The sequence below is a fragment of the Carcharhinus amblyrhynchos genome, chromosome 34, assembly GCF_965287045.1.
Source record: "Carcharhinus amblyrhynchos chromosome 34, sCarAmb.v2.hapA, whole genome shotgun sequence".
NCBI lineage: Eukaryota > Metazoa > Chordata > Chondrichthyes > Carcharhiniformes > Carcharhinidae > Carcharhinus > Carcharhinus amblyrhynchos.
Genome location: NC_137357.1, coordinates 16,479,229 through 16,498,770, shown reverse-complemented (window position 1 = coordinate 16,498,770; position 19,542 = coordinate 16,479,229). Strand labels below are relative to the sequence as shown.

At 49.4% G+C, this 19,542-nt stretch overlaps 1 protein-coding gene across 1 annotated transcript; it reads left to right on the top strand.

Moving 5' to 3' along the window:
* Positions 1 to 277: 277 nt before the first annotated feature.
* On the top strand, positions 278 to 8,792 carry LOC145361270 (nodal homolog 2-A-like). Its single transcript, XM_080216901.1, has 3 exons — positions 278 to 572; positions 3,102 to 3,892; positions 8,640 to 8,792. Exons 1-3 carry the CDS (start codon positions 278 to 280, stop codon positions 8,790 to 8,792), a joined length of 1,239 nt encoding a protein of 412 aa, XP_080073027.1.
* Positions 8,793 to 19,542: the final 10,750 nt, after the last annotated feature.

The window sequence follows — 19,542 nt, the reverse complement described above, 5'->3', positions numbered from 1 at the left end:
CCCCACACTGGGAAAGGGGGAATTTTTGGATATGGATTGGGAGCTGTTGTCTGAAGGAGAAGGGCGGGTTGAGTTGTGCAGAGATCTGATTTGAGACACAGCACTGAACTTGTGTGTGTATTGAGGGGAGGTGTGTGTGTGCCTATCAGAAGGCAGTGGGGAGATCAAAGAGCTGTCCTTGTCTATATAAGACGCAGCTCTGTCACTCTCTCAGTCCAGTTTCTTGTGCACTGCTGTCAGTCTGAATCACTCTCCTTCTCACCCATCACCCAGCCAGATGTCTGGCAGTTTCCACCAGCAGTCCTGGCTGGCAGCCTGGACTGTGGTCCTGGTACTTCTGTTCAGTCCCTCCGCCCTCCTGGGCACCCCCGTCTGGGAGAGGGACCGGCCGCGGGAGCAGGGGAGCCCCTCAGCCAGGAGGGCACGGGAAGATCCCAGCAGCCAGGGCGCCTGCCCGGTCTACATGCTGCAGCTGTACAAGGCAGTGACAGGGCGGGCGGCCAGGCACATCTCAGCCCCTGAGCAGGCAGCGGTGAGACAGGCGGATCAAGTCCTCAGTCTGCTGGCCACAGGTGAGACCAATGTTACCCTCTCTCTCTTTCTTCTCTCTCTCCCTCTCTCTCTCTCTGTCCTTCTGTTTGCTCTCTCGGGGAGAACTCTATCCCCCCACCCCTCAACCCCTTCCAAAACACTCAGGGGTGCTGAGGCCAAGAGTTTGGACAGATGTTCACAGGAGGGGCAGTGATGGGGACAAGCTGACATCTGTTGGACAGAGAGTCAGGAGAATGTGACATGTCCTGGGCAGTTCAGGCTGGCCTGGTCTGTGGTGGGTCTTTGTTTTATTTCTATCCCTCCAGCCCTCTGTGTAAAACCTGATCATAGAATCCCGACACTGCAGCAGGAGCCTGTTTGGCCCATCGAGCCTGCACTGACATCAATCCCATCCAGAACCTATCCCCATAACCCCACACATTTACACTGCTAACTGCCTCGACACTCTGAGGGCCAATCCACCGAACCCACACATCTTTGGAGTGTGGGAGGAAACCAGAGCATCCGGATGAAACCCACACAGACACAGGACGAATGTGCAAACTCCACACAGACAGTGACCCAGGTCCCTGGCGCTGTGAGGCAGCAGTGCTAACCACTGTGCCATCCTGAGCCTCTCTCACCAGTCCTGTTGCTGTGAGAGTGCCCTTTGCAATTACAGAACACCTCCCCCCCCCCCATCTGAATATGTATATATTTTAAATTGATCTTTCCCTGCACCCTAGCTGTGACTGTGACAGTACATTCTGTACTCATTCCTTGTCCTGTATCTACTCTATGAATGGTACGCTTTGTATCGTGAACAAGGAACAATGTTTTTCACTATATATCAATACATGTGACAACAATAAATCCAATCAAATAGATCTCCAGTGGAAAGAATTGTTGGCCATTCCAATCTTGAGTTGTCACAGCACCGAGAGGCCACTTGGGGAGACTGGCAGGGTTGTGTGGGGTTACAGGGATTGGGTGGGGGAAGAGACGAAGGTGCTGTGTCAGAATGTCAGTGCTGACTGGCTGGGCTAAATGGCCTCTTCTGCACTGCAGGGATTCTGCGATCAGTGAGTTTTGCAGACACCAGTCAACTTTTGACACCCGTCCCCAAACCCCAAATCGCACGTGAGCTTGAACATTGCATGTTGGCCATTCACATAAGATTCAGCCAAGGTAGGAAGGCCAATCCTGATGGAGCTCAGGGGAATATTTGGGCCTGGTCAGTGAAGGGGGGAGTGGGAGTGGTGGAGTGGGAGTGGGAGTGGTGGAGGGGAGTGGGAGTGGGAGTGGTGGAGGGGAGTGGGAGTGGGAGTGGTGGAGGGGAGTGGGAGTGGGAGTGGTGGAGGGGAGTGGGAGTGGGAGTGGTGGAGGGGAGTGGGAGTGGGAGTGGTGGAGGGGAGTGGGAGTGGGAGTGGTGGAGGGGAGTGGGAGTGGGAGTGGTGGAGGGGAGTGGGAGTGGGAGTGGTGGAGGGGAGTGGGAGTGGGAGTGGTGGAGGGGAGTGGGAGTGGGAGTGGTGGAGGGGAGTTGGATTAAGGGGGACGGTGATGTGTGTGCGTGTGGGTGGGGGGGTTGGATTAAGGGGGACGGTGATGTGTGTGCGTGTGGGTGGGGGGGGTTGGATTAAGGGGGACGGTGATGTGTGTGCGTGTGGGTGGAGGGGAGTGGGAGTGGGAGTGGTGGAGGGGAGTGGGAGTGGTGGAGGGGAGTGGGAGTGGTGGAGGGGAGTGGGAGTGGTGGAGGGGAGTGGGAGTGGTGGAGGGGAGTGGGAGTGGGAGTGGTGGAGGGGAGTGGGAGTGGTGGAGGGGAGTGGGAGTGGGAGTGGTGGAGGGGAGTGGGAGTGGGAGTGGTGGAGGGGAGTGGGAGTGGGAGTGGTGGAGGGGAGTGGGAGTGGTGGAGGGGAGTGGGAGTGGTGGAGTGGTGGAGGGGAGTGGGAGTGGGAGTGGTGGAGGGGAGTGGGAGTGGTGGAGGGGAGTGGGAGTGGGAGTGGTGGAGGGGAGTGGGAGTGGGAGTGGTGGAGGGGAGTGGGAGTGGGAGTGGTGGAGGGGAGTGGGAGTGGTGGAGGGGAGTGGGAGTGGTGGAGGGGAGTGGGAGTGGGAGTGGGAGTGGTGGAGGGGAGTGGGGAGGGGAGGGTAGGGTCGGGGGAGGGTAGGGTCGGGGCAGGGTGGGTGGGGGTTTCTGCTGTGGGCTCATTGCTCAGAATTGAGTCCAATGACTAGTTCTTGACTCTTATCTGATTGTCATTAGATGGTAGAAAGTGAACAAGTTGGATCCTTTTAGACCATAAGATGATAAGAGGTAGGAGTAAAAGTGGGCCATTCAGCCCATCGAGTCTGCTGCGCCATTCAGTGAGGTCATGGTTGATGTGTTGGAAAATCCCTCCGTTCTTCCCACTGGAAGATATTGGAAGGTGGGGAATTGCAAGGTTGTGCACACAAAGCTGGGACATGGGACTGAACATGACTGCTCTTTCAGAGAGCTAGGACACATGGAGAGGGCTGAGTGGCCTCCTGCTGTGCAGCAGGGTTTGTTAAGTCTCTCTCTGCCCCTCTTTCAGGTTGGAATCGCAGTGGAAACAGTTGGACCGTTGACTTTGACGTGACTTCCATTGCCGAGCGTGCCTCCGTGCAGTTTGCCGAGCTCCGGATCCAGCTGCCCCTGTTCCCTGCCCGTGGCAACACCACCACCATCATCATCAACCACAGTCAGGCATACAAATGCAGCGGCAACAGGACATGCCACCACCGCCTGCCCCTTGGCTCCTTCGTTGCTGACCCTTCGGCAGCTGGAGCTGGGTGGAAGATGTTCAATGTCACCGAGCTGCTGAACAGGTGGCTGAGCCAGGAGACCCCACTGCGCGAGGTGCCCGGGAGGCAGGATCTCCACCGACCCCCCACCGAGGACCACTGGCATAGCCATGGGCACCAACGGGAGAAGTTCCCTAAGCTGGCGATGACGAGCGGCCGGAGGAGGCCTCCTCTCCGCAGAGCAGAGCAGATCATGATGGTGCTATTCTTCAGGAGGAACAGGACGGAGGCGAGAGGGATTTCCTCCACGCTCCTGAGAACCGTGGAACGCTCCAAGTACCAAGCGGCTGCCCGGGGTGGCGAGGACGCCAACAGCAAGAGGCAGAAGCGGAACAGGAAGGAAAGGCTGACCATCGGCAACGGTACCTCAGCGAGAGACCAGACCCTGTGCCGCAGGATTGATATGGAAGTGAACTTTGACCAGATTGGCTGGGGAGGATGGGTTATATATCCCAAAACCTTCAATGCTTACAGATGTGGGGGAGAATGTCCCTCGCCCTTGGATGAGACATTCATGCCAACTAACCATGCCTACATGCAGGTGAGAAGGAAAAGACATCCTTGTGAGAGCATTCTGTCTGGAATTGTCAGAAAGGTGGGCTGTTTAAGGGGTAATTGCGACTTAACACAGTGTGAAAGCAACAACATCACCAAGTCAGCTGCTGTTGACACACCTACCCTGGGCTATCGAATCCACGCACCTAAAGTTCAAATTAACCCTTTAGAAATATTCAGCAAGTGTGAAAATGAAACTTCACATTGAAGGACTAACACTGCTCCAATTCCAGAAATTAGTTAGTTACATGAGTGTCTCTCTTTTAGATCATTTGAAACCATACAGTGCAGAAGGAGGCCATTTGACCCATCGAGTCTGCACCAACAACAATCCCACTCCCGTAACCCCACGTCTCTCAATCCCCCTGACATTAAGGAGCAATTCAGCATGGCCAATCAACCTAACCCACACATACTTGGAGTGCAGGGGAAAATCGGAGCACTCGGAGGAAACCCACACAGACACGGGGAGAACGTGCAAACCCCACACAGTCATCCAAAATCAGAAATCGAACGATTGTGCCACCATTGGCACAGTGGGAATCTAACGCTGGTCCCTGGCACTGTGAGGCAGCAGTGCTAACCACTGTGCCACCAGGCTGCCCCTAACCATTAACAAAGAGAATGTTAAACATCAAAATATTAACGGAGACATGGAGCAGAGGGAATGTGGGATGCTGAATTGGACAGCCTTGATGGACTGAATGGCCACCTTCTGCACTGCAGGGATTCTATCTCGCTCAGCCTCTCCCATTTAATTTCTATCCTCCAATCCCTGTTTCTGAATCTCTCACATTGCCAATGGGGATATAACCAACTTTGCAACAACTCAATTAGAGACTGACCAGGTGGACTGCTTGCAATCCTGAAGATGATAAACGTGTGTTCAACCAACTCTCTTAAATCCTCACCCTAGGCCCTTCTCCCTCTCTTTTCCCCCTCACCCTTTGATGAATCTCTCCAAGACTTTCATACCCCTCACCTCCAACCCTGCTCGGTACCCGTTGCACCACATGTATCGCCTGGACATGCTTAACACCAATGAACTCATTTGTTGTTGCTCTGGAGTTTGGGGTCTATTTAACAACTGAGATGGAGGAGCTGGTGATCTCTCACCTTGGTCAAAGAACAGTGCAGCACAGGAACAGGCCCTTCGGCCCACAGTGCTGTGTTGAACATGATGCCAAATTAAACTAATCCCTTCTGCCTGCCATTGGTCCATGTCCCTCTATTCCTTGTATATTCATGTGCTTATCTAAAAGCCCCTTAAACCCCCCGTGTCATATCTGCCTCCAGCACCACCCCCGGCAGCAAGTTCCAGACATCTACCATTCTGTGTATTTAAAAAAAATCTTGCCCCTCACGTTTGCTTTGAACATTCCCCCCACTCACCTGAAGTGTGTGCCCCCTGGTATGAGACTTTTCAACTCTGGGAAAAAGATTCCGACTGTCAACCAATGAAGCAGTTGAGGCTACCTCATTGAATGTTTTTAAGGCAAGAAGAGATACATTTTTGAACAGTAAAGGAATTAAGGGTGATGGTGAGTGGGTGGGTAAGTGGAATTGAGTCCATAAAAAGATAAGCCATTATATTACTGAATGGCGGAGCAGGCTCAAGGGTCCTGCTCGTCTTTATGTTCTTATTATCCTATCCGTGCCTTTCAATTTTATAGACTTCTATCAGGTCTCCCCTTAGCGTCAGCTGCTCTGGAGAAAACAATTCTCACTTGTTTAGCCACTCTTTATAGCCTCATACCCTCTGATCCAGGCAGCATCCTGGTAAACCTCTTCTGTATTGAATGTTCCTGCACTCTTAAGCGTTGTGATGTGAGTGAAGCTAACTTAATCTCACAGACCAGATGCAAGGCAGAGTGGGAATATGAATGCCAAGACTGATTCTAAAAGACTTCCAATGAGAGCCCACCAATGGACCATGAGCAGTCTTTAGATCAGTCTTTGGGTTGAAGGTGAAAGCAGTTCCTCCATGTCCCTGCAGAAAGGAATCCCTCCTGAATCTGGACGATGTAACTCCAGCTAGTGTCTCTGTCCTCAAAGTTGGCGAGTCACTTACATTGTATCAAACTGCCACTGGTATTTTACCATCACCAACTGTGACCATCACCCTCCTCGGGTGGACAATACATGCTGGAACTGCCAGTGATTCCCTTGTCCTGAGAAGGAATAAGAGGATTTGATTTTTACAGTCTTGTGGTCTCAGAATGTTTTATCTGGTCACAGTTCCTGACTGAGATAACTTCACTCGTTTTCCATCCAGTGAGTCCAAGTGTCACCCAGGTTCCCAATGAAACTGGAACAAAGTCAAGGGTGGATGAGGCCATTCAGCCCATTGAAGTCCCTCAAGGTACCAGTGGAATATTCAGTTTCTGTGTAAACCTGATCACCTGGGACATGATTCCAAACTATCACCATTCTTCCAATGGCAATCTCCTCTTTAATCTCCATTCTGAACCATTTCCCATTTAATTGCAAATTCACAAATTGTGCATTCCAGATATGGTCACACTAGAAAGGCTTCAATCCTGAATCCTAGATCTGGTTCTTTCACCCTGGCACAGGTACCTGAGAAATTGAATCCATGACTGTATTTCTGGGGTCAGGAAGCGAGAATCAGCCCTGTCCCTATCATCGAGTCAACAGGAGTCAATCTCCCAAAATCACAAATTAAACCCGGGATCAGAGTGGCTGGAATATCCCACCTCCATCCCATCCATTACATTTCAGAGTTTTTAAATCTTTTGCAAGATGGGGGCTGCTGGCTAGGTAGATTTTTCTCATCCCGATTTGCCCCTTGAGAAGGTGGTGGGGAGCTGCCTTCTTAAACTGCTGCAGTCCATGTGGTGCAGGTACACCCAAAGTGCTGTTAGGAAAGGAGTTCCAGGACTTTGACCCAGTGACAGTGAAGGAATGGAGATAGAAATCTGTCAGTTTATAATCCCTACTGCTGCCCCCCCCCCCCCCCCCCCCCAACCAACCAACCAACCAATGCCAAACTCATCCTCTATCCCTGAAGCTCTCGTACCTAAAGCCTCATACATTTCTAGACCTGGCTATTCTCATGCTCTCCTGTTCTTCATCCTCAATCAACTTGCAACCTGGTCAAAACCTGTGCCCTGTTCCACACAAAGCCCTGCTTTGCTTGCTGCCTGACACTGTCCCACTGTGCCCTTTCAAATCCCTCCATGGTCTGGCCCTACTTCGTTTGAACAATCTTCTCTGGCCCGACAACCCTTCCAAACACTCTGATCTTCACATTTCCTGCTCCTGTGCTTTCTTGGACATCTTTGCCCCAACACTGGCCTTCACTTGCTTAGATTCCCTTCAGTGGGATTTTCATTCCTGGGTTTCCAATTCCTGAATCTTTAATCCCTCCCTCACCTCCTTTCTCAAAATAACCCCTTGAACCAAGCTCCTGATCTCACCATCCCAATCCTTCATTAGTTATTAATTGTACAGAACTGAAGGAGGCCATTCAGTCCATCTCCACTCATATTCTGACTCTTTGAAAGAGCTACCCAGTTTTTCGACTTTGACCCATAGCCTTGTGTTATTTCCAAGTGTTTCTCCATTTCCCCATTTTGAAAGTTAAGAATTATCTCCTTCCACTGCCCTTTCAGGCTGTGTTCTCCACCTGAATAACATCAAAACTGCCTCTGATTCTTCTGCCAGTCACCTTCAACCCACGTTCCCTGCTTCCTAATTGGAGGTCACCCTCCCGGTTAGGAACCCCACCTCATCACGGCAAGAGCCTTCATGGTCTTGAACACCTTGGCCAAATCTTCAACGGGAGGGAAATGTCCTCAGGGGAATTGACATTGTCCGTGACAAAAAGCCAAGTTTCTACAAGTTTATTTATTAGTGGCAAAACTGGGCTGACATTAACACTGCAATGAAGTTATTCTGAAAATCCCTTCGTCGCCACACTCCGGCACTGCTTCAGGTACACTGAGGGAGAATTTAGCACAGCCATTGCACCTTATCAGCACTTTCAGACTGTGGGAGAAAACCGGAGCACCTGGAGGAAACCCACGCAGACATGGGGAGAAAGTGCAGATTCCGTACAGACAGTGACCCAAGCCGGAAATCGAATCCGGGTTCCTGGCGCTGTGAGGCAGCAGTACTAACCACTCTGCTGCCCCAATTGTCCTTGCTATCTTTCCCCTTCTACCCTTGGTGCAACGGTAAACTGTTGGTTGGATTTGATTTATTATTGCGATACAGTGGGCAGTTTCTTGGGTGCCAGCATAACATTCATAGAGGAAGGAAAGGAGGGGCTGCAGAATGTAGTCACAGCGAGGGTGCAGAGAAAGATCAACTTAATACCAGGTCAGTCCATTCAAAAGTCTGACAGCAGCAGGGAAGAAGCTGTTCTTGAGTCGGTCGGTACGTGACCTCAGACTTTTGTATCTTTTTCCTGAAGGTGGAAGAGAGAATGTCTGGGGTATGTGCGTGGGGTCCTTAATTATGCTGGCTGTTCTTCCGAGGCAGCTGGAAGTGTGGACAGAGTCAACGGATGGGAGGCTGGTTTACGTGATGGATTGGGCTACATTCACAGCCCTTTGTAGTTTCTTGCAGTCTTGGGCAGAGCAGGAGCCCATGCCAAGCTGTGAAAGAACCAGATGGAATGCTTTCAATGGTGCATCTGTAAAAGTTGGTGAGAGTCGTAGATGATGTGAAATTGTTCTGACCTCTCTCTTTTTTTTTGATACTTGCAGAGTTTGGTGAAATCCTTGCAGCCGGAACGAGTGCCCTGTACATCGTGTGTGCCGGTGAAGATGAGTCCTTTGTCCATGCTGTACTATAAAGACTGGGAAGTGATGCTGAGCCATCACAAGGATATGATTGTGGAGGAGTGCGGGTGTCACTGACCCAAACCCATCAAAGCCTCTCAAAGGACACACTGCTGCTTTTAAAATGTTGTGTAAAGTAAATCAAATATATAGACTATAAAATGATATATTTTTGTATACATGTTGAATAAAGATGACACAAGATTATACTGAGTGGACTGTTATATATCAATAAATGCGAAAAATTCTAACAGGATAGATGCAGAGAGAATGTTCCTGATGGTGGGGGAGTCCAGAACGAGGGGTCAGAGTTTGAGGATAAGAGGTAAACCTTTTAGGACTGAGGTGAGGAGAAATTTCCTTCACCCAGAGGGTGGTGAATGTGTAGAATTCACTCCCACAGGAAGTAGTTGAGGCCAAAACGTGTTGTGATTTCAAGAAGAAATTAGATATACCTCTTGGGGCTAAAGGGATCGAGGGATATGGGATGAATGGGGTAATGAGGATATTGAATTCGACGATCAAACTAAGTGGCAGAGCAGGGTCGAAGGGCCGAATGGCCTAGCCCTGCTTCTAATTTCTACGTCTGTATTCAAATCAGGAAATGATGTGGATCTCCAGCAGCAGGTGGGGACCATTCACTCTGTTCCATCATTCCATTCGATTATCACGGATCAGAACGTCAATTCCATTTCCTGACCTTTGTTCTATGCTTGTGCAGTTCCCCAGCACAGAAAGATGCTGGGGTAATCCTGGAGGAGGATTAGTGGGCTACAGGGGAAAAGTGGGTATGTGGAACTAATTCAATAGCTGGTTCGAAGTGCTCACAGAGGCACGTTGGCTGAATAGCCTCCGTCTGTCCGGTAAAGTCTTTCATTGTGTCTGATGTAAGCTATGTCTCCCCTTCAGTCAATTGAAACCATTTTCTTGGGATATCACCAGTTGCAGTTTGAAGGCTAACGGTTTAAGCATGAGATTGAAACTTGTGTATAGTGGGGTTAGCAGGGAGAAATGATCCTCTGGAATTATACAATCCTACAGAAGGAGGCCATTCAGCCCATCGTGTCTGTATCAACCACAATCCCACACAGGCCCTATCCCCGTAACCCCATGCATTTACCCTAGTGAATTCCCCTGACACTAAGGGGACAATTTTAACATAGCCAATCCACCCAACCTGCACATACAAGAACAAAGAAAATTACAGCACAGGAACAGGCCCTTTGGCTCTCCAAGACTGCACCAACCATGCTGCCCAATTTAATTAAAACCCCCTAACCTTCCAGGAACCATATCCCTCTATTCCCAACCTATTCATGTACTTGTCAAGACGCCCTTTAAAAGTCACTACCGTATCCACTTCCACTATCTCCCCTGGCAACGCATTCCAGGCACCCACTACTCTCTGTAAAAAAAAATCTGCCCCATACATCTCCTATAAACCTTGCCCCTCGCATCTTAAACCTGTGCCTCCTGGTAATTCACTCTTCCACCTTGGGAAAAAGCTTCTGACTATCCACTCTGTCCATGTCTCTTGTCGACTTCTATCAGGTCGCCCCTCAACGTCCGTCACTCCAGTGAGAACAAACCAATTTCTCCAATCTCTCCTCATAGCTCATGCCCTCCTTACCAGGCAACATCCTGGTGAACCTTCTCTGTACCCTCTCCAAAGCCTCACGTCCTTCTGGTAGTGTGGCAGCCAGAATTGAACACTATATTCCAAGTGCAGCCTAACTAAGATTCTACAAAGCTGCAACATGACTTGCCAATTTTTAAGCTCAATGCCCTGGCCGATGAAGGCAAGCATGCCGTATGCCTTCTTGACTACCTTCTCCTCTGCATTGCCACTTTCAGTGACCTGTGTACCTGTACACCCAGATCCCTCTGCCTATCAATATTCCTAAGGATTCTGCCATTTACTGTATATTTCCTATCTGTATTAGACCTTCCAAAATGTATTACTTCACATTTGTCTGGATTAAACTCCATCTGCCATCTCTCTGCCCAAGTCTCTGCTGCCCACACCTTTGGAATGGGGAGAAAAGACACGCAGACATGGGGAGAATGTGCAGACTCCACACTAACAGTGACCCAAGGCCGGAATTGAACCCGGGTCCCTGGCGCGATGAGGCAACAGTGCTAACCACTGTATCACGGTGCCACCCCAGGTGCAGAGGAATGTCTCTGGATTCCTGCTCCATCTTGCGCATGATGTGGATATGCCAGCGTTGGACTGGGGTAAACACAGTAAAAAGTCTAACAACGCCAGGTTTCAGTCCAACCGATTTATTTGATAGTAAACTCACTCGCTTTCGGGTTAGCCCCTTCGTCAGGACCTGACAAAGGGGCTAACTCGAAAGCGAGTGAGTTTACTATCAAATAAATCGGTTGGACTGAAACCTGGTGTTGTCAGACTTTTTATCATCTTGCGCAGACATTGGACCTGAAACAAGGGAACTGGAAGTGCTCTCACTCCATGTTTATTATTGACTGTTCTCAGACAATCCTTAACAACAACTGCCTAATCTGTGTGAACAACCCTCTGGTAGTGAGTACATGGAACCACATCGCAAACAGATAGAAAACAATTCTGTAAACCAGCTGAACTCGAAATCAATCTTTCCTTCCAGACACACTCTCCGAAATACACACACACACTTGCTAATACAAATCTCCCCTGTTGCTTCACCCCCCTCTCTATCTCATTTACTTCTCTCTTATCCCTTTAATTCTGGTCTTCTTCACCCGTTGCCCAGATCTTTAATCACCAAGACCTCATCTTTGTTCCTTTTGCCTCATCACCTCTCCATTAAGAGCCTTGTTAAAACCCCTTCCCTGTTGACAAGGTCCCACACAAGAGGTTAGTGAACAAAGTTGAAGCTCATGGTATTGCGGGTAACGTATTGACATGGATAGCGAACTGGTTGGCAAACAGGAAGCAGAGAGTGAGAATAAATGGGTCCTGTTCAGAGTGGCACCGCAGGGTCGTGGGGTACCGCAGGGTTCAGTGCTGGGACACCAGCTATTCACAATATACATTCATGATTTAGACGAAGGATTTGAGTGCAATATCTCCAAATTTGCAGACGACAGTCAGCTGGGTTGCAGTGTGTGATGTGAGGAAGATGCTGAGAGGCTGTAGGGTGACTTGGACAGACTGGCTGAGTGGCAAATGATGTGGATAAGTGTGAGGTTATCCAGTTTGGTGGCAGAAATAAGAAGGAAGATTGTCATCTGAATGGTGGAGGTTTAGAAAAGGGGAAGTGCAATGTGACCTGGGAGTCATGGTGGAACAGTCGCTGGAGATTAGCGTGGAGGTACAGCAGGCAGTGAGGAAAACTAATGGCATGTTGGCCTTCATTGCAACAGGGTTTGAGTATCGGGTAAGGACGTCTTGCTGCAGTTATACAGGGTTTTGGTGAGGCCACACCTTGAGTATTGTGTGCAGTTTTGGTCTCCTGGTCCGAGCAAGGACATTCTTGCTATTGAGGGAGTCCAGTGAAGGTTCACCAGACTGATTCCTGGAATGGCAGGGCTGAGATATGAAGAGAGACTGGATCGACTGGGCTCGTACTCACTGGAATTGAGAAGAATGAGAGGGGATCTCACAGAAACAAATGAAATCCTGATGGGACTGGGCAGGATGGTTGTGGAAAGATTGTTCCTGATGTTTGGGAAGTCCCTGACAGTGAAGCTGGGGGAGGAGAAAGCTGTCACAAATCCAACGGCAATGATGAGAAACCTCCCCAATGACATTAGCTGTGCAGCATCGATACGGCCAGCTCCCTCTCACAACTTCCTCTCCAGCACTGCACATCATTCTCCAAAGGTGCACTGATACCACACACACGGTCAGTTCCAGAGAGGCATCAGGGCAATGCCAAAGCAGCTCCAACCCACACACTGACCCTGTGCTGTGTGCGTGCACCCCTCACCTGTCACCGACACTGAAGCTTGATTCAAAATTTCAGAGGTGCCATCTCTTGGGCGAGACATGAAAGTGGGACTCTGGCAGGGAGATGTAAAGGATCCCACAGCCACTAGTTTGAAGAAGAGTAGGTGAGCTCTCCTGTTGTCCTCAACCAATATCATTCAAACAGATTCTCTGGCCTTTATCACATTGCCATTTTGTGGGATCTTGCTGTGTACACACTGTCTGCTGCATTTCTGTGACCATGCTTGAAGAATTGTCTGGAAACACTGTGGGGACGTGGAGAAAGGACATGAATGTGTATCCTGTCTCTTGGTGTACACGGATACCTGTACAATGGGTAACAATACCTTACCTTCCCCTTTTCCCACCACCGCCACATTCCTGGGAACAGCAGCCTTGAGCTTTTTCCCTGGGGCACTGGATTTAGTAACTCTTCAGGGATTCCCGGCCGATTCCTGTTGTGCCAGCTAAACAAACATCTTCTCCCAGAGGAACCGACAGACAAGGGAGGGAAAAGGACGTGACCTCTGACACATCACCATTCCCCTGACGCCTGGAGCAAGTGGCTCGGAGCAGACACCAATCGCCACCTGTTTTACTTCAGGAGATCTTACTCCTCGAGTGTAAACTATCTGCCTCTCAGTAGGTACCCTGTAAACTCACGGATTAACTGCTTGGAGGTGAAATTCAAACACAAAAGGACATTGCTTCTGAAAAGCTCGGTATAAATAATAACAGCTGGCTTCCGGATCCTTTAATCATAGTCATAGAATCCCGACAGTGCAGAAGGAGGCCATTCAGCCTGTCAAGTCTGCACTGGCTCTCCAATAGAGCGTCCTACCAGGTCCCTTACCCTCACCCCTATCCCCATATCGTGACACATTTACCCCACTAATCCATCTCACCGACACATCGTTGGACACTAATGGTTAATTTAGCATGGCCAATCTGCGTAACCCACACATCTTAGGTTCATAGAAAAGGAAAGGAGAGAGTGTAGAATGTTGTGTCACAGTCATAGCTGGGGTGTAGAGAAGGATCAACTTAATGCAAACTAAGTCCATTCAAAAGTCTGACGGCAGCAGGGAAGAAGCTGTTCTTGAGTCGGTTGGTCCGTGACCTCAGACAGACCTCAATATCTTTTTCCCGAAGGAAGAAGATTGAAGAGGGAATGTCCAGGGTGCGTGGGGTCCTTAATTATGCTGACTGCTTTGCCAAGGCAGTGTGGGAGGAACATAAGTCTCTGACACTCCAGGGAAAAAAGTTCCAGTCTATCCAGCCTTTCCTTGTAACTCAAACCATCAAGTCCTGGTAGCATCCTAGTAAATCTTTTCTGCCCTCTTTCTAGTTTAATAATATCCTTTCCATCACAGGGTGACCAGAACTGTATACAGGATTCCAAGTGTGGCCTTACCAATGTCTTGTACAACTTGAACAAGACGTCTCAACTCCTGAATTCAATGTTCTGACCAATGAAACCAAGAATGCTGAATGTCTTTACGAAGGGAATTGCAGAGCTCAGGTTCCAGGCAGCTGAAGGCAAGGCAGCCGATAGTTGAGCGAGGGGAAGGAGAGGGATGCTCAGGAGGCCAGAATTGGAGGTGCGAGAGATCTGGGATGGTTGGAGGGACGGGAGATAGGGAGAGGTGAGTGAGGCCTTGCAGAGATTTGACCCCTGGTTGAGGTTTTAAAATTGAGGGATGCAGGAATGGGAGATGATGTTGATCAAGAGATCAACATCACATGATTCTGCCTGAGCCCATTCAAAGCCAGCAATCAGTGTTAAAAAGCAGAGTAACCCTGTCCCTTACATCAGATACTTCAGGCCATCAGAGAGAACGAGCATCTGTCAGTGAAGATCAATGAGAAAGGGATCAATGTGTCTTTCTCTTTGTCTCTTCATGGGAGTATCCTGCAGAGAGATAACATTTCCATTCGCTGCTTGTGTCTGTGGCCCTCTTCAGGGACAGCGAAACTCAGGGCCCCACTCAGAGACTGTCTCAAATACACACACGTCTGTCCCACACAGTCATCAGGCTCTGTACTGGAGAGAGACCGAGGCCATTCCTGGGGCAACATGGCAGTTAGCGCTGCTGCCAGGGACCTGGGTTCAATTCCTGGCTCAGGTCACTGTCTGTGTGGAGTCAGCACATTCTCCCTGAGTCTATGTGGGTTTCCTCTGCCCTGAGTTTCCTCCCATAGGCTGAAAGACGGGCTGGTTAGGTGCATTGGCCGTGCTAAGTTCCCCCTCAGCGTACCCGAACAGGCACCAGAGTGTGGCGACTAGGGGATTTTCACACCAACTTTAAGTCTGCTTGTGACTCATAAATAAACATTAATTTTTGAAAGAGAGAACATAGTCCGTAGAGGCGAGGGCAGTGAGGGTGATGTGAGAGTCAGAGAGTCAGCTGCACTCTGTAACTCAGCTATCCTGAACCTACCACCTCCTTACATGGCTCAGTGTAAAACTGTTATTGATGAAACTCCCGTGAAGTGTCTTGGAAAGTGGCAGGGCAATTCAATCTGGATGCACATTTGTGTGTGTGTGTGTGTGTGTGTGTGTGTGTGTGTGGTGGTGGAGGTAGTGGAGAAGATAGTCAAGGCATATGGCATGCTTGCCTTCATCAATTCTGGTTGCCACACTACCAGAAGGATGTGGAGGCTTTTGAGAGGGTACAGAAAAGATTTATCAGGATGTTGCCTGGTGTGGAGGACATTAGCTATGAGGAGAGGTTGGAGAAACTTGGTTCTTTTCTCACTGGGACGACGAAGGTTGAGGGGCGAACTGATAGAAGTCTACAAGAGAACGAGGGGCATGGACAGAGTGGATAGTCAGAAGCTTTTTCCCAGGGTGGAAGAGTCAATTACTCGGGGGAACAGGTTTAAGGTGCAAGGGGCAAGGTCTAAAGGAGATGTACGAGGCAGATCTTTTACACAGAGAGTGGTGGGTGCCTGGAACTTGCTGCCGAGGGAGGCAGTGGAAGCGGATGCATCTTGTCAAATACATGAATAGGATGGGAAGAGAGGGATATGGTACCCGGAAGGGCAGGGGGTTTTAGTTCAATCGGGCAGCACAGTCAGTACAGGCTTGGAGGGCCGAAGGGCCTGTTCCTGTGCTGTAATTTTCTTTGTTCTTTGTTTTGAGGGGGAGTTGAAACCACAAACGACCCTCTGACTGAGAGGAATGTGTGTGACCCAGAGAGACCATTGACACCTTTTGCTCTGTGTTCAGCTGTTGTGAACTCTCTTCCCCCAGAGGGGGGGGAGGAGGGGGGCGCGGGGGGGGGGGAGAAGGTGGAACATGCAATTCCAAACAAACCCCATCCCCCATCCCTAGGCAGAACCTGGCAGCATTCATCAACTATTGTGCAGACAGTTCCAGCTCCATGGGAGCTCTCCCCCAAATCCAGAAAGATTTCAGTGTTAGACCTTCCAAATCTTTGATTCCACTCACTCACATACTTGCTTCTCACGTGGGAGGTTGTGGGATCGAACTCTGCTGTGGGATTGCAGCGTGTATCCAGTTTAACACTTGCAGGCAAATGCGCTGAGGCTCCATTGGTCTCCTGAGACCCAGGAGAAACCCTCCGAGTGCAAGCTCTCAGTGCCCCGGACCAATTCCTTCTCTTCGTCATAGAATCCCAACAGACTCGGCTCATCGAGTTTGCACCAACCACAATACCACCAAGGCCCGATCCCTGTAACCCTACATAGTTATCTGGCTAATCCCTCTAACCTACGCATCTGGGGACACGAAGGGGCAATTTAGCATGGTCAATGCACCAAACCGACACATTTTTGGAAGGTGGAAGGAAACCCATGCAGACACAGGGAGAACATGCAGACTCCACACAGACAGTGACCCAAGCCAGGAATTGAACCTGGAGCTGTGAGGCAGCACCATGCCACCACCATGTGGAACCACCATGCCACCTGTGCACTCAAAACAGATTCTTGGCCCTTTGTCTGGTTGCCCACGGTGTGTAAAACAAAGGCTGCATGGTAAGAGAGGAAGGTGTAAAACAGAGAGAACTTGATTAAAATGGACAGGGAATTTTCACCACAGAATGGTTACTGTACACATGGACAGACACTGAGAGACTGAGTGAGATACTCAGCTGCTGGAGAGTTTTACAGTCATACCGTCACTAATGCACATGGGAAGCATTTATTGTCTTAAAGGGGATATATAAATGCAAGTTGTTGTTGTTGTTCAAAATAAACATTCCTTCTACTTCTGCCCACTATGGAAATGACTGCTTTTTGAGAGATGGCAGGTTCCAAAGCAGCTCCCCCATTTACCCCCCATTCCCTTCTCTTTGTCACCCCTTCATCTCCTCCCATTCACTCACTCCCCTCCCTGCCCCTTCCCCAATCTTATCCTCATTCCCCCTCCCTCAGGAAATTTGGTACTCTCACCAACTTTTACAGATGCACCATTGAAAGCATTCTTTCTGGCTGTATCGCAGCTTGGTATGATTCCTGCTCTGCCTAAGACCACAAGGAACTACAAAATGTCGTAAATGTAGCCCAATCCATCACGCAAACCAGCCTCCCATCCATTGACTCTGTCTACACTTCCCACTGCCTTGGAAAAGCAGCCAGCATAATTAAGGACCCCACGCACCCCAGACATTCTCTCTTCCCCCTTCTTCCGTCGGGAAAAAGATACAAAAGCCTGAGGTCACATATCAACCGAGCCAAGAACAGCTTCTTCCGTGCTGCTGTCTGACTTTTGAAAGGACCTACTTTGTATTAAATTGATCTTTCTCTGCACCCTGGCTATGACTATAACACTACATTCTGCACTCTCTCCTTTCCTTCTCTGTGAATGGTCTGGTTTGCATGTAAAGTGGGCAAGAAACAATACTTTTCACTGTATGTTAATACATATGACAATAAGAAATCAAATCAAATCAAAATCATTGCCTTTCACCCTCTCCTTGTCATCTTTTTCACCAACATTCGCTATCTCCCCACAGCCCTGGATCAACCCCACAACTATTCCCACTGCCCGCTCTCCCCTTCTAGCCCTGTACCAATCCCCAAACTCATCGCACTTCCCCACAGTCTCCCTTTAGCCTTGTATCAATCCCAAAACTAATCTGACTGCCTCGCTCTCTCCCCATAGCCCTGTATCAACCCCCAAACTAATCCCACTGCCCTACTCTCTCCCCAGAGCTCTGTAACAATCCTCAACTAATTCCACTGCCCTGCTCTCTCCCCCTAGCCTTGTATCAATCCCCAAATTAATCCGCTCTCTACCCACAGCCTTGTTTAAATCCCCAAATGAATCCCACTGCTCCACTCTCTCCCAGTAAGAAGTCTGACAACACCAGGTTTAAATCCAACCAGCTTATTTGGTAGTAATCCCACAAGCTTTCGGAAACGCTGTTCCTTCGTCAGGTGTGTGGAACGTTGTGGGACTACTATCAAATAAACTGGTTGGACTTAAACCTGGTCTTGTCAGACTTCTTACTGTGTTTACCCAGTCCAACGCTGGCATCTCGACCCCACTCTCTCCCCATAACCCTGTATCAATCCCAAACTAAATCCACTGCCCCACTCTCTCCCCATAACCCTGTATCAATCCCAAACTAAATCCACTGCCCCACTCTCTCCCCATAACCCTGTATCAATCCCCAAACTAAATCCACTGTCCCATTCTTTTCACATAGTCCCATATCAGCCCCCGAAATTAATCCCACTGCCCCGCTCTCTCCCCACAGCCCTGTATCAATCCACTGACAAATAATTACTCAATTTTCCCCAGGCCTCTGGTCTCTGTTCTAGCCACCTTGTGTGAGGTAATAACAGATAACCCTTCACATTCACTTCACTCCTCATTTTAACTCAATGCCTGTTTTGTCATTGATTTTGCAAGCAGAGGAAATAACCTGTCCTCATTCACCTCTGTTCAGCCATTTCACCAGTGGAAAACTCTGCTCCGAGTCTCCTCTCAGCCTCTCTGCTCCTTCCCATCACCAGTCAGTACGGGATGATCAGGTTGGTGATTCTGTGACAGTGAGAGAATTGTTCCCCCTATTTTGACATTGCGAACCCTCTCAGATGGATCTTAACACCAGTTCCAGCTCTGACAGTCTGCAGCCACACACTAAATCACCGATCCCCCAGAAACATGGAAACCTGAAGCAGGGAGCGGCCGTTCGGCCCTTCGAGTCTGCTCTGCCATTTATTTACATTATGACTGATCATTGAATTCAATATCCTGATCCCCCCACTTCCCCCAATATCCCTGAATCCCTTTCGCCCCAAGAGTTATATCTAATTTCTTCTTGAAATCTCACAACATTTTGGCCTCAACTACTTTCTGTGGGAGTGAATTCCACACATTCACCACCCTCTGGGTGAAGAAATTTCTCCTCACCTCAGTCCTGAAAGGTTTACCCGTTGTCCTCAAACGATGACCCCTATTTCCAGACTCCCCCACCATTGGGAACATTCTTTCTGAATTTACCCTGTCTAACCCTGTTAGAATTTTATAAGTTTCTATAAGATCCCCCTCACGCTTTTAAACTCCGGTGAATATAATCGTAACTGACTTAGTCTCTCCTCATATGACAGACCTGCCATCCCAGGAATCAGCCTGGTAAACCTTTGCTGAGCTCTCTCTATAACAAGGACATCCTTCCTCAGATAAGGACACCAAAACGGCACACAATACCCCAGGTGTGGCCTCACCAACGCCCAGTACAATTGCAGCACAGCATCCCTACAAAAGTACAGAAACAGCACTGGGACAGGCCCTTCGGCCCACCAAGCCTGTGCTGACACATGACGCTTTTCCAAACTAAAGACCATTTGCCCCTATGCGGTCCGTATCCCTCTGCTCCCTGGCTGTGCGTGTGTCTGTCAAGGTGGCTCTTAACCTGG

Excerpts from the sequence above, each read along its gene's own strand:
- LOC145361270 (XM_080216901.1), top strand. The coding sequence starts at position 278 with ATGTCTGGCAGTTTCCACCAGCAGTCCTGGCTGGCAGCCTGGACTGTG. Across the intron at positions 573-3,101 it reads CCTCAGTCTGCTGGCCACAG|GTTGGAATCGCAGTGGAAAC; the intron begins GTGAGACCAATG and ends CCCCTCTTTCAG. Across the intron at positions 3,893-8,639 it reads CTAACCATGCCTACATGCAG|AGTTTGGTGAAATCCTTGCA; the intron begins GTGAGAAGGAAA and ends TGATACTTGCAG.